The sequence below is a fragment of the Phoenix dactylifera genome, unplaced genomic scaffold, assembly GCF_009389715.1.
Source record: "Phoenix dactylifera cultivar Barhee BC4 unplaced genomic scaffold, palm_55x_up_171113_PBpolish2nd_filt_p 000480F, whole genome shotgun sequence".
Taxonomy (NCBI): Eukaryota; Viridiplantae; Streptophyta; class Magnoliopsida; order Arecales; family Arecaceae; genus Phoenix; species Phoenix dactylifera.
In genome coordinates this window covers 252,021-270,836 of record NW_024067901.1, presented here as the reverse complement: position 1 = coordinate 270,836, position 18,816 = coordinate 252,021, and the positions used below count along the sequence as shown (strand labels likewise).

General features: G+C 38.3%; 1 protein-coding gene across 3 annotated transcripts; it reads left to right on the top strand.

Moving 5' to 3' along the window:
* Nucleotides 1-500: 500 nt before the first annotated feature.
* Nucleotides 501-18,494, top strand: LOC103722721 (transcriptional corepressor LEUNIG). Of its 3 annotated transcripts, none has more exons than XM_026810620.2 (18): nucleotides 501-868; nucleotides 1,775-1,872; nucleotides 1,981-2,090; nucleotides 2,907-3,356; nucleotides 3,463-3,551; nucleotides 3,749-3,836; nucleotides 3,916-3,982; nucleotides 4,404-4,453; nucleotides 5,802-6,113; nucleotides 7,129-7,323; nucleotides 8,798-9,043; nucleotides 9,130-9,274; nucleotides 9,430-9,539; nucleotides 9,666-9,815; nucleotides 13,326-13,481; nucleotides 13,621-13,737; nucleotides 14,796-15,002; nucleotides 17,969-18,494. In XM_026810620.2, exons 1-18 carry the CDS (start codon nucleotides 837-839, stop codon nucleotides 18,110-18,112), a joined length of 2,766 nt encoding a protein of 921 aa, XP_026666421.2. In that variant the 5' UTR covers nucleotides 501-836; the 3' UTR covers nucleotides 18,113-18,494. The 3 variants fall into 3 exon arrangements, with proteins under 3 accessions (XP_026666421.2, XP_017702060.2, XP_017702059.2); XM_017846571.3 differs by having other exon boundaries at nucleotides 3,907-3,982; nucleotides 9,157-9,274; XM_017846570.3 differs by having other exon boundaries at nucleotides 3,907-3,982.
* Nucleotides 18,495-18,816: the final 322 nt, after the last annotated feature.

The window sequence follows — 18,816 nt, the reverse complement described above, 5'->3', positions numbered from 1 at the left end:
GTATTTGATGAAGACCGTCCGATTGGGTTTGATGTTACCGTACTTCGACGGATTTAGACGGCGCCGTTTAATTTCGAGCAGTCGTCCGCTAGACTTAGCGGCAGATACTAGCTTCTAGTCTCCTAACTATATTTCCGTATTTTGTATCTACCGTGTATCGCTCTTCGTAACCGGCGCCTGTGTTCCGTCGCATAAAAATCTCTGTGCGGATGCAAGATCTACCGTTGAAATTTACACCAGAAGCCAATAATGGACGGACACGATACACTCTTTTCGACCGGATGGAGTACACGCGCATAGAAATTTCAGCCCGCATAAGATTACAAAGCCTGGGCCGATAACGTTACTCCAATGTATGTGGTAATAGTCCCACGCACGAGCCAGGGTACGTATCTGAGTGGAGTTCAAATATGAAGCAATAATTTATTTTTATTTATCTTATTTCAATGTTTTTACCCTTATTATAAATAGGGCACGGCTGTCAGCTACAACCTATCAAGTTTTTTAACTCGCCGCGCGTCTCTTTTGGGTTTCTCCCTCTTTTGCTTTCCTGACCTCTTTCTATCTTCTTTCCGAGGGATCGGTGTAGGGGTTTGGGAAATCGAATGTTTGGATTAAAGGAGAAGGAATCGAGCGGCGGTCCGGAGTGTTGAGAAGAAGGAAAAAAAAAGAAGACGGTGTTTGAGTTTTTTTTTTTTTTTTGGATGGAATCCGATTCGAGGAGGTGGTAGAAGAGTAGGTTGGGGATTCTCTGGCGTCTCTCGGCTCGGCGATTGAGGGTTTTGAGAGAGAAGGAGCGGGGGGAGAGGATTGTGTCGGTTGGATTGGTGGGAATCATGTCGCAGAACAACTGGGAGGCTGATAAAATGTGAGCTTTTTACGCGGTTGCTTCTTTGAAATCTCTGTTTCGTTGTGGATTTTTGTAGCGTTTTGTATATTTAGTGTTCGAGATTTTTGGTTATCCAGTTTTCGTGTCTCCTTCGCCGTTTTCTGACGGAGTTTTTCTTGCGTCTTTGGTACCCATTACTGTAGGGTTGTCGTCTAGGGTTTCGATGGGGTTGCGGTGCGCGTGCGGATTTTGTTCCAGGACTTCGCCATTCTTTTCCGATTTTTTTAATCTTTTTACTATTTTCTTTTTTAAGAACCGAGATTGTAGGGTTGTCTTCTAGGGTTTCGATGGGGTTGAAGTGCGCGTGCGGATTTTGTTCCAGGGCTTCGCCATTCTTTTCCGATGTTTTAATCTTTTTACCATTTTCTCTTTCAAGAACCGAGTTTTTGAGAGTTTCAGCGTCTTTTCTTGCTTGGGGTTAGGGTTTAGGGCAATTTGGTGCAGTTTTAACAAAATATTTTATTGTTTTAAGGAAATCATTTTTGTTGCTCCTTGTAACGTTTTTGTCCCTTTTTTTTCTCCATTTAGAATCAATTTTCTGGATGGTCCTTATTGGATTCGTGCATTCCTTTTATCTTGGACTGCAAGTTCCGAAGTTTTTCTTTGGTGGACTCTTTGTAGCTTTCGCATCAAGCAACGGGGAATTTAAAATATCCTTGCTTTTTTTTTTCTTTTCTGCTACATCATTCCGTTGATGTTCCTGTTAGGGTTTTTTTGCCCCATCCCTCCGTACTTCTTGTTTTACTCTATTCCTGTAGGTTTTTGCTTAAGAAATAAGTTCTTTCTTTCCGTTTTTTCTTTGCACTTGGCATGTCTCTCCCCCTGTATTAGCCATTCTTTACTCTATGACTGATTCTGTAATCTTCTGTGGAATGTTCAAAACAGGCTGGATGTGTATATTTATGATTATTTAGTTAAGAGAAATCTGCAAGCAACCGCAAAGGCCTTCCAAGCTGAAGGGAAGGTATCTTCTGATCCCGTTGGTAAGTTGCAGTGAAACTTTGGGAAGCCATGGAGGTTATTAGTACTTTCTTTGTACCTGGATTTTCTTTTATGAAATAGATGTATGCCATGACTGCCTAATTTTTCAGCAATTGATGCTCCTGGCGGTTTTCTCTTCGAGTGGTGGTCTGTTTTTTGGGATATATTTATTGCAAGGACAAATGAAAAGCATTCTGATGTCGCTGCGTCTTACATAGAGGCAAGTTTTTCTGGCCTTTCATTGTTTTTTTTGGTAAAAAATATACTTTATTTTTTTGGCAAGATTGTGCAGTTATATGCTGTAAGTTGTTTATTATTTATCTAGGGAAAAGGTTACATGCAGTGCTTTTTGGTAACATGTTGCTTGTTTTCTTTAGCTGATTATTGCTAAAATCGAACGAACTTTTGTTGCGTACGCTTTCTAATTATGACGGTAATGCCTCTCGGGCTGTCTTTATGCATCTAACAGATCAGATATTGAACATCTATTTAACCTTGTAGAATCACTGATTTGGCTTCATTACACCACAATGGAATTTCGAGATGCTTAAAAGTGCATCGTTCATTGATTTCGTTCTAGGCATGTAAGCAGCAATACTTCATCATCTCTCTGTTTGGTTCCCCTTCTGTAGTTTCTGCTGGATGCTGTCGTCTGTTATAGTATACCGAGTAGCATTTACTGCTGTGGGCTTTTTCACGTTGCAGTAAGTCATCTTTTTTATTCCAAATCAGGAGTATAATAGATGATAATTCTCTGGTCTCTGGTTCAAATGCTTGTGTTTGTATGGCTGCTTCATATCTTCTTCGCTCTATTTTTATTCACGTTGAAAGGAAAATTGGGTATTGCAATGTAATGTGTTTGATAAACGATACTGTCAAAAAGATGTTCTCTGTCTCAAGAAGTTTGCAATTTCTAAGGTGTGCTGATATAATTATGCATGTTATAGGCTTTTTTCTTTTATAGGCCATGTTTGATCTGGTAGTTTTAGACTACTACATTTTGGACATCAACATCCATAATCTTTTGCAATGGCAGACTCAACATGCTAAACCAAGAGAGCAGCAGCAGCAGCAGCCGCCTCAACAGCAGCAGCAACAACATCAACATATTCAAATGCAACAAATTCTGTTACAGAGGCAGCAGCAGCAGCAGCAGCAGCAGCAGCAGCAACAGCACCACCAGCAGCAGCAGCAGCAGCAGCAGCAGCAGCAGCAGCAGCACCACCACCACCACCACCACCACCACCAGCAGCAGCAGCAGCACCAGCACCAGCACCAGCAGCAGCATCAGCAGCAGCAGCAGCAGCAGCAACAACAGCGTAGAGAGGGAGCTCATCTTCTAAATGGCACTGCAAATGGGCTGGTTGGCAGTGATTCTTTAATCCGTCAGAGTCCTGGAACTGCTAATGCCTTGGCAGCAAAAATGTACGAGGAACGATTGAAGTTGCCACTTCAAAGGGATCCTATGGATGACACATCTATGAAGGTATTCCTCTAGCCTGACATGTATTGTTTATTCTTTCTCTCTTTGCTTAAATAGTATTTACTTGCTTATCAATCAATATTTTGTCATCTGGGCAATTAAATTGCAGCAAAGATTTGGGGAAAGTGTGGGTCAGCTAGGGGATCCAAGCCATGCATCAATGTTAAAGTCAGCTGCAACATCTGGACAGCCTTCAGGGTATTGGTCCTAAATCCTGCATGACATTCCATTATTTAATTAGTATAAATTATCACATTTAGTGTTATCTTCTCTACTGGTGATTGTGATAAAATATATATGCATTTATACTTGTGCATTTGCACATATTTGAGAGATGGGTGAAATGTCTCAAACAACTATTCTAGATCTGCCATCTGATCATGTTTTCATCTCAGCCAAGTTTTGCATGGTTCATCTGGAGGCTTATCGGGGGCTTTGCAGCAGGTTCAGGCTAGGAACCAACAACTTCCTGGATCAACACAGGTTGGTCTCTAGTGTGATGTAATTACTGTTTTTGTTTATGTTGTTGCTGGTGTGACTGAATATGTGACAGGATATCAAGACTGAGATGAATCCAGTTTTGAACCCGAGAGCTGCAGGTCCTGATGGATCGCTAATTGGAATTCCAGGTAGTAGCTGTTTAAATTCTAAACTCTTTAGGTCATTTTAATTTGTTTACATAACTAAAATGTGTATAACCATGTTTGCGTACCATACCTGTATATCATTCTCAAATGTTTACATGAATTGTGTAATGTTTTCAGTACTTTGTTTCAATTAAGATTTGGCAGGTTGCTTGTTTTCTAGTTTTATCCTGTAATTGTACTTTTGCTTGTGCTCTGTCATTGTCCATTTGCTCCTTGAAGCTTATGGTTGTGTTGTCATTTAACTGTTCCAGTTAGGGGCCATGAACTATAAGTCTTATGTCAGTTGCGTTATTTATCACTTGAGTTTGATATATTATTCAGTTGCAGTTTGAAGCGTTTTAAAGGTTGATATAGGTTATTGTGTTCTTAGGCTGTATAATAACAGTGATTGCAATCATCGCAGGGTCTAATCAAACTGGGAACAATTTGACTTTGAAAGGATGGCCGCTTACAGTAAGTTTTATTTTCATGATATGTAAATTTGTGAATTTCATCTGTTTTTCTTTCTCATGTTCTGTATGTCCTCCATTATTTTCAAACTCTATAATCTGTGCAATGCATGTATAGCTACAGTAGAATCTCCTAGATGTGTCGCAAAACATCCCACTGTCATCTTTCCACCACGTCATTTGTCTTATTCTAATTTCACTATAAACATTTTAGTTTGTGCCCATTTATTTTCCCCCTTAAATATAAGTTGAAGGTGATGTAAGTAATCTCTTTATGGTAGTTCTTGACTTCTTGACCATCAATTGATGAATGTGTTTCATTTCTTATTTAATGTCAGTCAATGTTGCATTCCACATACTCACGAACTTTGATTGCCTTGTTCTCTTGTGGTAAAACCAATTTGTCTCCTTCTTTAGTTGAATATGTGAACAGATATTCCTAAACAATGCATGCCACAGGGTTTTCTATTGCATTTTTGCAATTATGGCAAATTTTAAGCAAATCCTTAATGTGGCCTGCTTTTATGGGAATCTGCATTCACTATACCATATATGCAAATTTCTTTGGTCCTTTGTACTGTATGGTAACCATTATGGATAATCATTGCATTTTTCATTCTGTTTTCCTTGTTGGCTTACAATTAATTGCTTTTCCTGGATCTCTAAATTCTATGATATTACCTTCCAAGATTCCAAGCCCTTGTGCGTGAAAGATTCACATATCCTTAAAGCACAATTTGCTTACTACCATGTCTATTTTTTTTATTTTTGCATATGGACACTTGTAGCACTTCGTTGATTGGTTCTATAGCATATTCAAACATTATTCTGCAAATGCAAGTAGTGTTGTTTTTGGGTTTCAATCCCCTTGCCCAAAAAAAAACTGTTGAGCTTTGAAGTCTCTATATAAGCACCTTTGGTTATGTATCATTTCGCTACCTTGAGCTTAGTGTGAGCTCTAAAGTGTCTTTGTAGGCAACTTTGGGTATATATCATTTCACTACCTTGAGCTTAGGCACCTTTGATTTCTCCTATAGATTCTCTTTCACAGCATCCAGAGCCACTAAACTTCTATTTGGTGGAAAAACCCTTTCATGAAATCCCCTTTGTTTTTCTTACAAGTTGGTGCCATTTATTAAAGTGATTTAGATCGCTAACCATGAAACATGTTATTTTTGAGTTTTATGCCATTTCAAATTTGACTATCACTTCTGATTTTTGCATGAACATGTTATTATGAGTCTATGCCATCTCAAATTTGACTCGCACTTCTGATTTATGTCTGTTCTTAACCATGCAACATGGCTTGGTTGTACGCCGTTTATTATTTTTTTCTTTCTTACTTCTTCCAGGGACTTGACCAACTCCGTTCAGGAATTCTGCAACAGCAAAAATCATTTATGCAGTCCCCGCAACCATTTCATCAACTTCAGTTTCTAAGTCCACACCAACAACAGTTACTTCTTCAGGCACAGCAAAATTTGACATCCCCGTCAGCTGGAGATGTTGACACCAGAAGGCTACGAATGCTTCTGAACAATAAAAACATGCTTCTTGGGAAGGATGGTCAGTCAAACAATGTTGATGTTATTCCAAATGTTGGATCTCCAATGCAAACTCCATGCTCTGTTATTCCTCGTGCAGATACAGATATGCTAATCAAGGTGCACCTCTAATCCTTGCTAATATTGGTGCTTTTACTTGTTCGAAGCTTTACCTCATTGCTTATTTTGTGGATAGGATAGGTATAATCATGAAACAGTCAATCATCTGCAGATATCATGATTAATATGTTTTAACCAGAATATGAATTTTATTGTTGAAGCATGAGTTTTTGTTTTTTTTATAATGCTGCATCTTGTTGCTACAGCATGACAAACTTTTCAATCATCACATGAGCATATTTGTCAACTGTGATTATGTCCATGTTCCGTTCCCCTGTTTGGCATTCCAGACTGTTTTTGTCCTGCAAAAGCTGGTTTCTATCACACTTGTGTCATTGGCCACAAGTGTATACAGGCCGTCTAGTCTTCCCTGATCCCTATAATTATCATATTAGGCAGTGCATTATGAAAATATGAAATGAAAATGAGGATTTTTTACAAAAGCATTTAATTAGAGACCATTATCTGGTTATATCTGCTGTACGCTGTTGTCGTACTGTTTGTTGTTCAGCGACTTTTGTTACTGACAAAGAGCATGATGATAATGACTCTAAATGAAGCTGTCCCCCCTAACTGTTACTCACCTACTAACTAAAAATGCATCTTAGTGCACAAGGCTCCCGCAACTGTAGAGTCAGGAGAGGGTTGGATGTACATAGCCATGCCCCATGCACAGAGATGCTGTTTCCGTGTATCAAACCCGGGGAGCAACCTTGCTGTTGCCCCGAGGCTTGCCCTCTTACCCACCCACCAACTAGTATAACTTCTAACCATGAATTAAGACTCTGGAATTTAATTTGCTGGAGATTTGATTCTTTTTTGTTGTTCTCAGTACTTCCTATATATTTGTGGGTTTACATTGTTATAAAAATGAAAATAAAAGCTGCCATTCCTAATGGTTGTGTAACTGCATATTGTTTGTTCTGAAGAAATAGCCGCATATCTATGTTTTGTTTTATGTCTATCTTTCATAGATTGTCTTCCACCATCTTATGTTCTTATTTTTGTTTAGTAGAAAATAGCTCAGCTACAGCAGCAACAGCAGCAGCAGCAGCAAAGTAATAGCCAGCACCAGCTGCTTCAGCAGCATGCTATTTCAAGTCAGCAGTCACAAAATTCAAATCACCTTCTTCCTCAACAAGAAAAGCTCAGTACTGGCAATGTTACAGTGGATGGAAGCATGTCAAGCTCCTTTAGAGGAACTGATCAGGTTCCTCTTTTATTTTTCTGTGCTGACTCAGTAATGATATCTCAAATATGACTTGTAGATGTTGTCAGTGTTTTCTTACCATTACCAATGGTGTCATCATAGTCTATGAAGTGTAAAAATTCAAGTCATTTCCTATTTTCTGGTATTCTTTCTGATAAAACATTATATTATATGTTTGGGATGCATGTCTCACTCCTCACCTGAGTTAGTATTTAGGGGTGCATTTCTTGTAATCACGGTCATAGTTTATCATCCTTCTACTTTGATTTATGTAAGAGACCAGCGGCTTTAGCGATGGGTTAACGATAGTTCTCCTTTTTGTTGATTTCTTTTGGTGATAATGAACCTGATTTAGTGTTAAACAAATGCATACGCCCCATTTAGGCTATCTTACATTACAGCTGCTTCTGTTAAACATCTCCTATAGCTTTTTTACCATGGTTATAAATATTTGTAATTAAGGACTCAAGTCCCAATGGGACATCCTGCGGGACATCGGGATGGGGTAGGTGTCAGACCTGCCATTGTTTCAGCACCCCAATCGGCATGTTTGGGGACATCCTTTGTCTCAAGTGTCACAACGGGGTGAGATGGCAGCACGTCTTCTTTCATGGGAGGACAACCTTGCCCCATGAGATTTAAAACCTTGATCATAATAACTTATCTGACCCCTATATTGAAAGATAATTTGTAATTTGGAGAATATATAAGTTATTTTAACCTTTCGGCAATCTAAATTATCCATAAACCCAATCTAATGCAATTACTTCGACCCAACATAGTCAAAACCTAGCAATAACCCAAATTTGAGATCCCAACCTGCGGTTTGGTTGCATTGAGTTTGAATTGGATATAGCCCTTTTTGATACTGGTTAGGGTTGGGTAAATGGTGACTATCTTCTTAACCAGACAAAAACAAGCAAAAAAGTGGCATGTTAAATTTATCTGGCCGGTACCTCAAAAAAGTCATTTATAATCTTTTGGATATACTGGGTCAGTATATCCATGTGCGTGTGTGAGAGCCTTGTTTGACACGTGTAACATTTGCTAACGTGGTGCTTAATATATGCGTGTGTGTGTGTGTGTGTGTGTGTATTATTCTGATTGCTCTATGAGAATAATTATCGTAATTGAATGATCTATGAGAATAATTACAGCAATTAAATTTATAAATTTGGGGCCTTACGCCATTGACAGCAATAAAATCATTTGAGCTGGTCGACTTTTTTAAGTAATTTGGATAAAAATAATAAAAAATGGATTTTTTTAAAAGAATTGCAGGCTAACAAGCTAGTGTAAGTTGATCTTAGAATAATACCGAGTAACTCTTGTTTTTCTATGTCTCTTCTTTCCAGAATCTGTAGAAAAAACATTTACTTCTAAGTTGTACCTCTTGGCTATGGATAATTTGGAGTTGTTTTGGATTACATGCTTGTTGAGGTTTCAAGCACAGTTATCTTTTTATGAATGTCAGGCTTCAAAGACTCAAGGCGGGCGCAAGCGAAAGCAGCCTGTCTCTTCCTCAGGTCCTGCCAACAGTTCAGGGACTGCAAACACTGCTGGACCCTCTCCAAGCTCAGCACCCTCAACACCATCTACTCACACACCAGGAGACGTGATATCAATGCCACAATTGCAACATAATGGTGGGTCATCTAAGCCATTGATTGTGTTTGGCTCTGAAGGAACTGGAACTCTAACGTCACCATCAAACCAGCTAGTAAGCACCTTGGAACTTGTTTGTAAATTAGTGAAAGTTTAACTTCTTTACTAGTAGAGACCCTCATTAGCACTTCATTTTGGCAGTGGGATGATAAAGATATTGAATTGCAGGCTGACATGGACCGCTTTGTGGAGGATGGATCTTTGGATGATAATGTAGAGTCTTTTTTATCTCATGATGATGCAGACCCAAGGGATACAGTTGGTCGCAGTATGGATGTCAGCAAAGGTGCTGCTTGTTTTTTTTTCCCATTGTTTAAAAGATTCAAACTTTTTCTGTTCTATTATAAAAAGATAAGATGAGTGATATAATTGTTTCTATTTTATGTGCTTAATCTTCTCCAGTTCAAATTGTATTTAATGTCATTAAAGCTGCACTGGCAGGGTTTACATTTACTGAGATTAGATCGGCCCGAGCAAGTACAAATAAAGTCATTTGTTGCCACTTCTCCTCCGATGGAAAACTGCTTGCAACTGGAGGCCATGATAAGAAGGTCAGAACCAAACAGAGGATACTTTGTTTCTGTAAAAATGTTGTCACATTTTTGGTTGGGATTTACTCTGGTATTAATATAAAATTGATGGATTGGCAATATCATTGAATGATTTTTTTAATGCAGGCTGTTTTGTGGCACACTGAAACTCTAAAGCCAAAGTCTACATTGGAAGAACACTCCTTGCTGATTACTGATGTTCGATTTAGCCCAAGCATGTCTCGTCTGGCTACATCATCTTTTGACAAAACCGTGAGGGTCTGGGATGCTGATAACGTGAGTAGCATATGCCCTTGTTTTTTCATGCTTATTCGTAAAATTCCTACAAACACTCTGTTTGGAAATTTATTTGTTCAACTTGCATTACTCGAACTTTTTCTTAATTATTTATGTTTAGTTTTATTATCTGTTGTTTATTACATCTTTTGTTGCTCCATGTAAATGGTGCTCCCTGCTTGTCATTGAGAAGGAATTCTACCTGTTCTGTCTTATGAGTTGTCATGAAGATATACTTCGAACAGTTAGACTCCATAAAATATCCATTCCTTCTGTAAATGTGCTTCTATTACAGCTGGTGTTTCAGGTGTTGAATGATGTTAGACTACAGTCATCCACATATTAGTACAGTAGTCATTCTTTCTTGAATTCTCTTGTTTGGTATGTGCCAAAGCCATTTAGGAGCTTTGTATCTTAGTTAGAATCATAGCCAACTGTTTTTTATGAGAACCATAGCTCATTTAAGCTGCATTCATTTATATTCCACTGTTCATTATTGAAAGATTTCAACATGTTAAGAGTTTGAAAGAGGGCTTCAATTTTGTTGCCATTTGATGGTTTTGTTGTACGTGGTGTTTTGTGCTTGACTGCAATTAGATGGAGTCTGTAAGGCTATTTCAGATAACCAATGAGATTTATGAAAGGAAGTTAGATATGGTACATTTTCTTGCTTAAGCATTTGATGGGTATGCTTAATAAAACAATCTATGCATGTTCTGTCAACTTGGAGAAGCACACGATAAATATGGAATGAGGTACTTTGTTTGTCTTCTGGGAAGGTACATTGAGCTTGTTGAGATGCACATTGACAAGCATCGAAAGTAGTTGTAGTGGGACAAGTGAAGTTCTAGCCGTACCAGACAGTCACCACCAAGTTATTGTCTCTTGGCATGGGTAAACGTCTTTTGTATTCAAGAAGATGATCATCGATTTTGTTTGTTTATATATGATGTGTTGACAAGATGAGCAGTTGGTTGAATAGAAAGCTGGAAAAATTAAGGAAAATATTAAAGGTAATTGGCTAAAGTTTAGGTTTAAAGACAGAATTTTGTATAGGTTTATTTTAATCCTAATAAAAATGAGCCTAGATACCAAAGCATAGTCATTTTGTGACTTAAGAAAAAGGATAATTGGATAGATATTAAATAGAATTAAATCCAAGTACCTAAAACAGGAGGTGCATTTGTATTGTTAAGTAATTGATGTAAGTCTCAGTGTTGCGAGTGAAAATTTATCTAACCGGAATAATGCTCATCAGATATATGTATGGTTCAAAAACGATGGTCACTAAAGAAGGTCCAAGCAAACAATGTGAATGATGCATAAATGAGAAGGTTAACATAGTTATATGGGAAAGCTATGTAGGATAGAGAAGGATTGAATATATTGTAGGAGGTTAGGATTTGCATATATGGAGGACAAAGCAAGGAGAAAAGTGTGAAAAAGGATCTGGCAGAGCTTGCAAGGACTTTGTAGATAGCCAAGAATAATTAGCGAAGAAGATTTGTAGAGCTAACTCTAGTTGGATAAAAAAGAAGCAAGCAATTTTATTTTCATGGTAGCACTTATTACTTAACTGCAAGTTCTATTTGGAATGATTTATTTATAATGTATATGGAGGTTAGGGTTGTGGAAGGATGAGAGTTACATCCTGGTGTGCTTCTTGTCTGGACTGCATGTTGAGCAATTTGGTGAACAGGCATTTGAGAGGGGAAAGACAAGATGACAAAACTTATAACCTTACTTAACAAATTGAAGATAGCTACAAGATTATGATTATATTGTTTGGGGAAAAGATGCGGACATCATGGCCTGTCTACAGCTTTCTGCACAAGAATCTGATATCTTGACAGAATTGATTTAAGAGGCAAAAAACTAGATACCTTAAATAGGATTCGGAGTTCAATCAGCAGGTATTAAAGAGGTGAAAATTAGAGGATAACTTCTCGACTTAAATTAGATACCACAAGATTGATGTCTTTAGAGTGTATTGGAAAAGATGCATAAATTTTGGTTTGTATGCAGAACTCTGTAGGAATATTTTTTAAAGTCTGGTTAAGGATCTGACACTTTAGTGGTTGAGAAGCTTGTATCTGGCTTATAAGTGGGCTTGTAAGGAGTACATCTTCAGGATGACTGGCTGGCTTGGCAGTAAAAGCACAGGAATCCAAACACAAATCTTTATTGATGAATGTGGAGAAACAGATTATTGTTGTGCAGTTGTCCACCTAATCTGTACATATTTCTCTAATTCCCAAGTTATTTATGATATAGCATACTCAAAGATGTTTATCATTGCAAGTCATTTTTCAAGGCCGACTTACCAAATACTGTTACCCTGGATGTGTTTATTAGTAAAGCACAAATTGGTTTCAAGACAGTTCTCTGTTTTGATTCCACCATGCAAGAACTACTTTAGGCACTGTTTGGTACTCCCCCCCCCCCCTCCTTCCCTCCTTTTTAATGGAAACACGGAATCCAATTGTAGAAAACATATTTGGTTACCCTATTTTCATTTCTTTTTTCTTATAAACGACTTTTGGAAAAACTGAAAGTGAAAAATTTTCACTTCCACTTTTTTCAAAATTGGCTTTTCACAATTCTCCCATCAGCCTGACCTCTCCATGATCTCCGCTTGACCTTCCCATATTTGCCTCGAGCATGTTGTTGAGCATGTCATTACCGTTGAGCACGTTAGCTTCTCCCACCTGGCCGATGGCCCGATCGAGTCTGCCACTGACCTCCTCCACTCCGCCTTTCCCTACGCCCTCGATGAGCTCCCCATCGGCGACGATGATGTTGCCTGCCGTTCTTGCAGCCATCTGGGCAGCCATGGCTGCCACAATCTCCGATGTCATCCAAACTCGCTCTATCCTCGAGACCCTGGGCAAGCTTCCTGACCACGAGGCCACCGACAGCACTCGAGCTGCCTGCTGGCTCTTCCTAGTGTTGCCTCTCAGCCTCAACATGGTCCAGTGGCTCCTCTTGTTGTAATTATTAAAAAAACAAAAAGAGAGCGAACCATATATGTTTCCTGCTGTCAGGAATTTGGAAAAAAAGAAATGGAAATAGAACTCATGTTTCCCATTTTTTTTTAAAATTAAAGTGACATCGATGCCAAACGCAGCCTTTAATTGATGAGATGAGTTTTACAAAATTCACTTTCATTTTACCTGCTAACAGTTTTTTCAGCATATTATCTTTCCATTTAATATGCTCGTGAATCTATGGTCTTCAGTTTGAAACTACTCTAGTATTTATGTTTGCTGAAGAATCTTCTTGGTGTAAAATTCATTAAAATCCTGACGAGTCATCCCCAAGGTTGTGTGGATTTAACACTTACGACCAGAGAGCAGGGGAAACCGGTTGTGTTATGGGATACTTTACACGAGAACTTCTAATTTGTACATGTATCTGTATAATGCAGATTACCTTTTCTCTTATCTGCTAGTGTTGTCTGTTTGCATCACTTGACTTTTAGACAAATTAGTTAACTGAATTGATGTACAGCCAGGCTATTCACTTCGTACTTTTACGGGCCATTCAGCATCGGTTATGTCTCTGGACTTCCACCCAAATAAAGAAGATCTCATATGCTCTTGCGATGGTGATGGAGAAATACGTTATTGGAGCATCAATAATGGTAGCTGTGTTAGAGTTTTTAAGGTGTGAAATAGTGCTATAACTTGTGTGCTTAATTTCTTTCACAAAATTCAGTTTTTTTTGTTGTATCAATGTTTTGTTTTTTTCCATGAAAAATTTCAATTATTTGACAATTTCATTGAATCCTTTCATGTACTTGCAGGGTGGAACAGCCCAAATGAGATTTCAACCTCGTCAGGGAAGGTATCTTGCAGCCGCTGCTGACAACACTATTTCCATACTAGATGTAGAGACACAGGCTTGCAGGCAAATGCTACAGGTAAGTTGTGGATCTTTTGGTATTGATTTTAAAATGCCTGAAGCAGGAAGAGGAAGTATCACATCAAGTTTTTCTGGCAAAATGTTTGTGTTTCATGAAACCATGTATTGAATGTTCCTATTTTATTTAGAATTGATATCCTAATCTATTTGCAAATCAACTATTTTGTTTTGTGAAAATTGGTTTTTCATTCTCAACATTACCCATATTTTCGACTCAAATACTGTGGTAGCTTTGATTATTCGTTTTTGAAGGCTTAGTATGAATTAATCTCTTTGTTTATCCATCTATCCGAAGGTCAATCCTTTGCACAATTTGGAAATCTTCATAATTTATTCTTAATAATGTATGGAAAATTGATTGTTTAGCCTTGATAACATTCTGGAGATCTTCGTAATTTAGTCCTAATAATATCTGAAAACTACCATTTGTCATGACCAGAATTCTAGTCCCAAGAACAGTAATTCTTGGTTTAGGTGAAACAAAGTCAAGAATTGCCTGGTTGATGTATTCATTCTTTCTGCCAGAGTTCTATCAGTTTCCATGCAAAGCCACATACATTCAATTTATGCTTCCTAATTTTCAAACATGCCTGTTATGCCCATGAACATGTTTGCATGTTAGAATCCATACACTGGTGTAATACAACCTGAATGACATCTACTTGTTCTATTCCTTTGGATTATGTGTAAAGCGGTAAAACTTTTGCAGTACACGGTTATGTATTGCCTCTTGGTGAGCTGTTATTCTTATACTTTGCGAGTATCTTTAATTGAAAGGAATGGTGAAGGCAAAAGCATGCATTGTTGTACTTTTTAGCAAGTTTCTTATAACTAAATTTCTTGAAATTACATCTGGAATTAGCCAATTAGAAATTAGCTAATTTAAGCTGCTGTGTCATTTGTATCCTTATCCTTTTTTTGATGTATGACTGTATTCCAGATGATTATATGTGATTCTCAATGTGTAAATTTGCATAAGTGGTACTCCAGTTTGCATGTGAATTTGTTAGACATGGAACTGACAGTTTTCAATATGACATCGTTGCCAAACTACAGGGACACAGGAAACATGTTGATTCTGTGTGCTGGAATCCTTCGGGTGAGCTTCTGGCTTCTGTTAGTGAAGACTCGGTCAGGGTGTGGTCACTTGGTTCAGGGAGTGAAGGTGAATGTGTGCATGAGCTGAGCTGTAATGGGAGCAAGTTTCATTCATGCGTTTTCCACCCCACTTATCCATCTTTGCTTGTCATTGGCTGTTACCAGGCAAGTCCTCTACTTGGGTATTTATTTGCAATTGATTTTCACAAGTGTTTTTTGTCAATTTTCGTAACTTAAAGGGATAGGCATGCTGGTTTGATTTAGTTTAAACTAGGTAAATTTCTGTGCAGCATTGTGATTATGATTATTTGGTGTTTGTGGACTGCACATGCAAATGCTTTTTGTGTACATTGATGTTTATTCAAGGTTTGTTTTGGCCCTATGATTTAATACTGTAATTGTCTAATGAGTTAGTCTGGATACCAAAGTGTTGGAAATAATTTGATGGATTGTAGAATTAAAAATCCACTTCCCTTTAATTTTTGCAAATTGCTAATTTTTTAGTTTTCTGAGAGAGAAATGGTCAATTTGGGACTTTATTGGACTATTATAATTTGTTGCATTGACTGCAATAACAACATTTTTACATGTCCATCAATCTGTACCAGGGTCACATGAAATACCTTTTGGGATTTGGCAAGTTATGAGAGGTATTGGGTTGACTTGCCTTGCTAAGTTATTCAATGATATTTTGAAAACCAAGAGGATATTGGATGATTGGTGACGTATTGTGATATCTATTTATCCAAAGTAGGATCATGATTCGCCGTACCAGCCCGAACTAGGTAGTACGGGGCATACCCTACCAATTTGGAGATATGCCTAAAGGGCCAAGAATAGAGGCTATCTTCTTACTTAGTCAATTGATAGACGAAATAGAGAAGAGGGAAAAGACTTTATAGTCTTTATTGACTTGGATGAGCAGTATTAAAAAGAAAATTTGGTGGCCTTTAAAAAGGAAGGGTATCATAAGCTGTACATTGAAATCATAGAATGTATTTCTTGTGACACGAGGACTGCACTAGGGATTGGCACTATACCAATGTCTATTGAGACCCATTATAGATGAATTTATTGATACTATTTTGGAAGATATGCCTTAGTGTATGCTATTCGCAAATGATATAGCATTGGTTGGTTAGAAGTACACCAAATTCTAAATTAGATTTTGTGGAAGAATACTTGAAAAGAAAAAAAAAGACCGTACGGAATGCAATTTTAGTGAAAATAGAGACGAAAATGAGTTTCCGATCAGATTGATGGTCCAGAGACATTCCCAAGTGATAATGTATCATAATTTGGGATATATTAGACAAAATAATGGAGTGATAGGTGAAGATATATGAACAAGATTTGAGCTGGTTGGATGAAGTGTAGAGGTGCTTTGTATTATGTTATCAATGCAAACCTTGGTGGCTCTAAATGAATTTCATGGGACGACAACAAGGTTTGCAATGTTGTTTTGATCCATATGTTGTAATAAAGATGGTTTGATAAACAAATTAAGGATAGTGAAAACGAGAATGTTAGGATGTGTGATAAAACTGGAAAGGATAGATTGAGAACTCAATGTCTAAGAGAAGCTGCTGGAGTTGCTGGAGAATTGAAATGGTATACGAATGTCGAACAAAGTTCACTGAAAAGGATGTAGGAGGGGAAACATCGGGCCACTTGGATGGAGGTTTAGAAGAAGATATGTATTTGCTTGAGATTGCATTAGAGGCGGTCCCACACAGAAATTAATGGTTCATGAGATTCCATAAACCAACTGTCAGTAGATGGTGCAAGGTTTGGTGGTTGTGTATCAACATTTATTATGATTGCAACCATTACATGTCTGATTGAGCTAAATGTGTGCCTGTATTATCTACGACAAAATCTAAAATGGACTGTGTGAAAATACTAATTTTTCCAGAAGTGTAAATAGGGTGAATTTTTCTTTGCAAAATCCCCAGATAATCGCCACCAAGGTGGTAGCCTAGTGGTACTGGGCAGCAATTCTAACCATAAGGTCCCAAGTTTGAATCGCTGCGGCGACGATTAAATTGTGGACCGGAGCTCACTACTTTGGCCACTGTTTGGACTTGTGGTGTAGGACCGCTCTTGAACCGCTAGTAGCCGGGGTGGTGCCGGGTGTGACGTACTCACACGTGGGACTCGAGCCAGAGCTCAGAGGAGTAGCTGAGCCGGGCCCACGGGTGGGGAGGGTATGAGTAAAACCGGTCGGGGTGCCCAACACACGGCCATTTCTGTCCGCATCGAACATTCTCCTGGCGGGGCGGGAGCCCAGTGGGGGCTGCTACGCGGGGATGGGCTTGTTCCTTCCTCCCCCCTACCTCTTTTTTTTTTAGCAAAAAAAAAAAAAATCTCCAGATAATCTATAAGATGATCATGGCAGACCAGAAAAAAACAATGCCATGTAACAAAAAATGTTTTAAAAAGAAGTAAATTTGTTACTCTTCGACGAGATTTAGCACTACTGATGAATGGAGTCCTGGTTCTCAACTCTTTTATTATTAGTTTTAATGATGCTTACATGTTCTCAAATGACGGCCCTAGGCATGAGAAGCAATTCCACAACTGTGTTCTGGAATCACTGAATCTACGATGGGCAACTTATGTATATCATAGTAATAGGTTGAAGACTGGTTATGATAAGATATCCCTGTTGTGGTTGTCCTCGCTTGTTACATCCAAATTAATGTCTTAAATGAAGTTACAACTGATGTTTCATGTAACAAATTAGCAGTATAACTCGATTCACTTATCGTATTAGATGTCATAAGCATAGCAAAAATGGCCCACCAAACACATTTTTCTTGTTTGTCTCTGGTCTGATACCAGTCCGAATTGTAAAATGAAGCAAGTTAGAGATGTATAACTCAATTTAGTATTCATCATTAGATGACTAATATGATTGGTGTTTATTTTTGCACCCAGAGGAAATGAAAAAGAAATAAGATAAGTGTATTTCCCTGCCCCCTTAATTTCTACCTTTCTGGAAAGCTTCAGATGCTCCTGGTCCTATTATATTAACCGAGTTTATTACTTCGTACTTTTTAATTTGTGAACGATGAAGAAATTTGATGGCTCGCTGACCATTTTGTCTACTGGAATTGTGGACACTGCAGTCATTGGAGCTTTGGGACATGGCTGAGAACAATACCATTACTCTTGGGGCACACGAGGGTTTGATTGCAGCCTTGGCAGTATCAAATGTAACTGGATTGGTGGCTTCAGCAAGTCATGACAAGTTTATCAAACTCTGGAAGTAACCTCCTACTTCAAGCAGACTCTCAGCTATTGTTTGTATCCATACGAAAGCTGCGGAACTCTGAGCAATGTCTGCTTTCTCTTGGTGCTTGTTCTTGATTGTGGTGCGGTCCAGATTGAGCGGAATGTTTCCAGCCCTTGGTAACTGTGATATCGTTCCAGGATCTCTTAACACCCGGTTTAGTCTATTATTGCGTTATAAATACTTAGCATGCTCTGTACTATGTGAGTGATGGCTGGTGCTGCTGCTTTTAGCTGATATGTTTTGCTTACAGGTAGACCTGATTGATACTCGTACATGTTTATCAACACAGCAAGTCCCTTGCACTGACTCCAAGTTTTGTATATACCTCTTATAAAATATATGCATCCGTTTACAGCATCTTTCTTGTGGCCTACTTTCTTTATAACTCTGTTGGGCTTGAAACCCAAAATGTGGAATGGCTGTGTCTGTTTTTAATTATAACGAAATTATAATCCTGATCACTATAGCTAGCAAACGACTGCTTTTGGGATGATCGGGATTTCCAGATCATTTATAAACAAATTTGATGGTTTCTCGAACATACTAGGTAAATTATGTTCGTGCGAGCCCTTTGTCCATGCCTATAGTTTCAAGGCTTGCATAGAGTCAAAATGTCAAAGGACAAATTAATATCTCAGCAAAATAAGTATGTCCGAGTACATTGCGTCCGAGAGCGGGATG

Excerpts from the sequence above, each read along its gene's own strand:
- LOC103722721 (XM_017846570.3), top strand. The coding sequence starts at position 837 with ATGTCGCAGAACAACTGGGAGGCTGATAAAAT. Across the intron at positions 13,482-13,620 it reads GCTGTGTTAGAGTTTTTAAG|GGTGGAACAGCCCAAATGAG; the intron begins GTGTGAAATAGT and ends ATGTACTTGCAG. Across the intron at positions 15,003-17,968 it reads TTGTCATTGGCTGTTACCAG|TCATTGGAGCTTTGGGACAT; the intron begins GCAAGTCCTCTA and ends TGGACACTGCAG.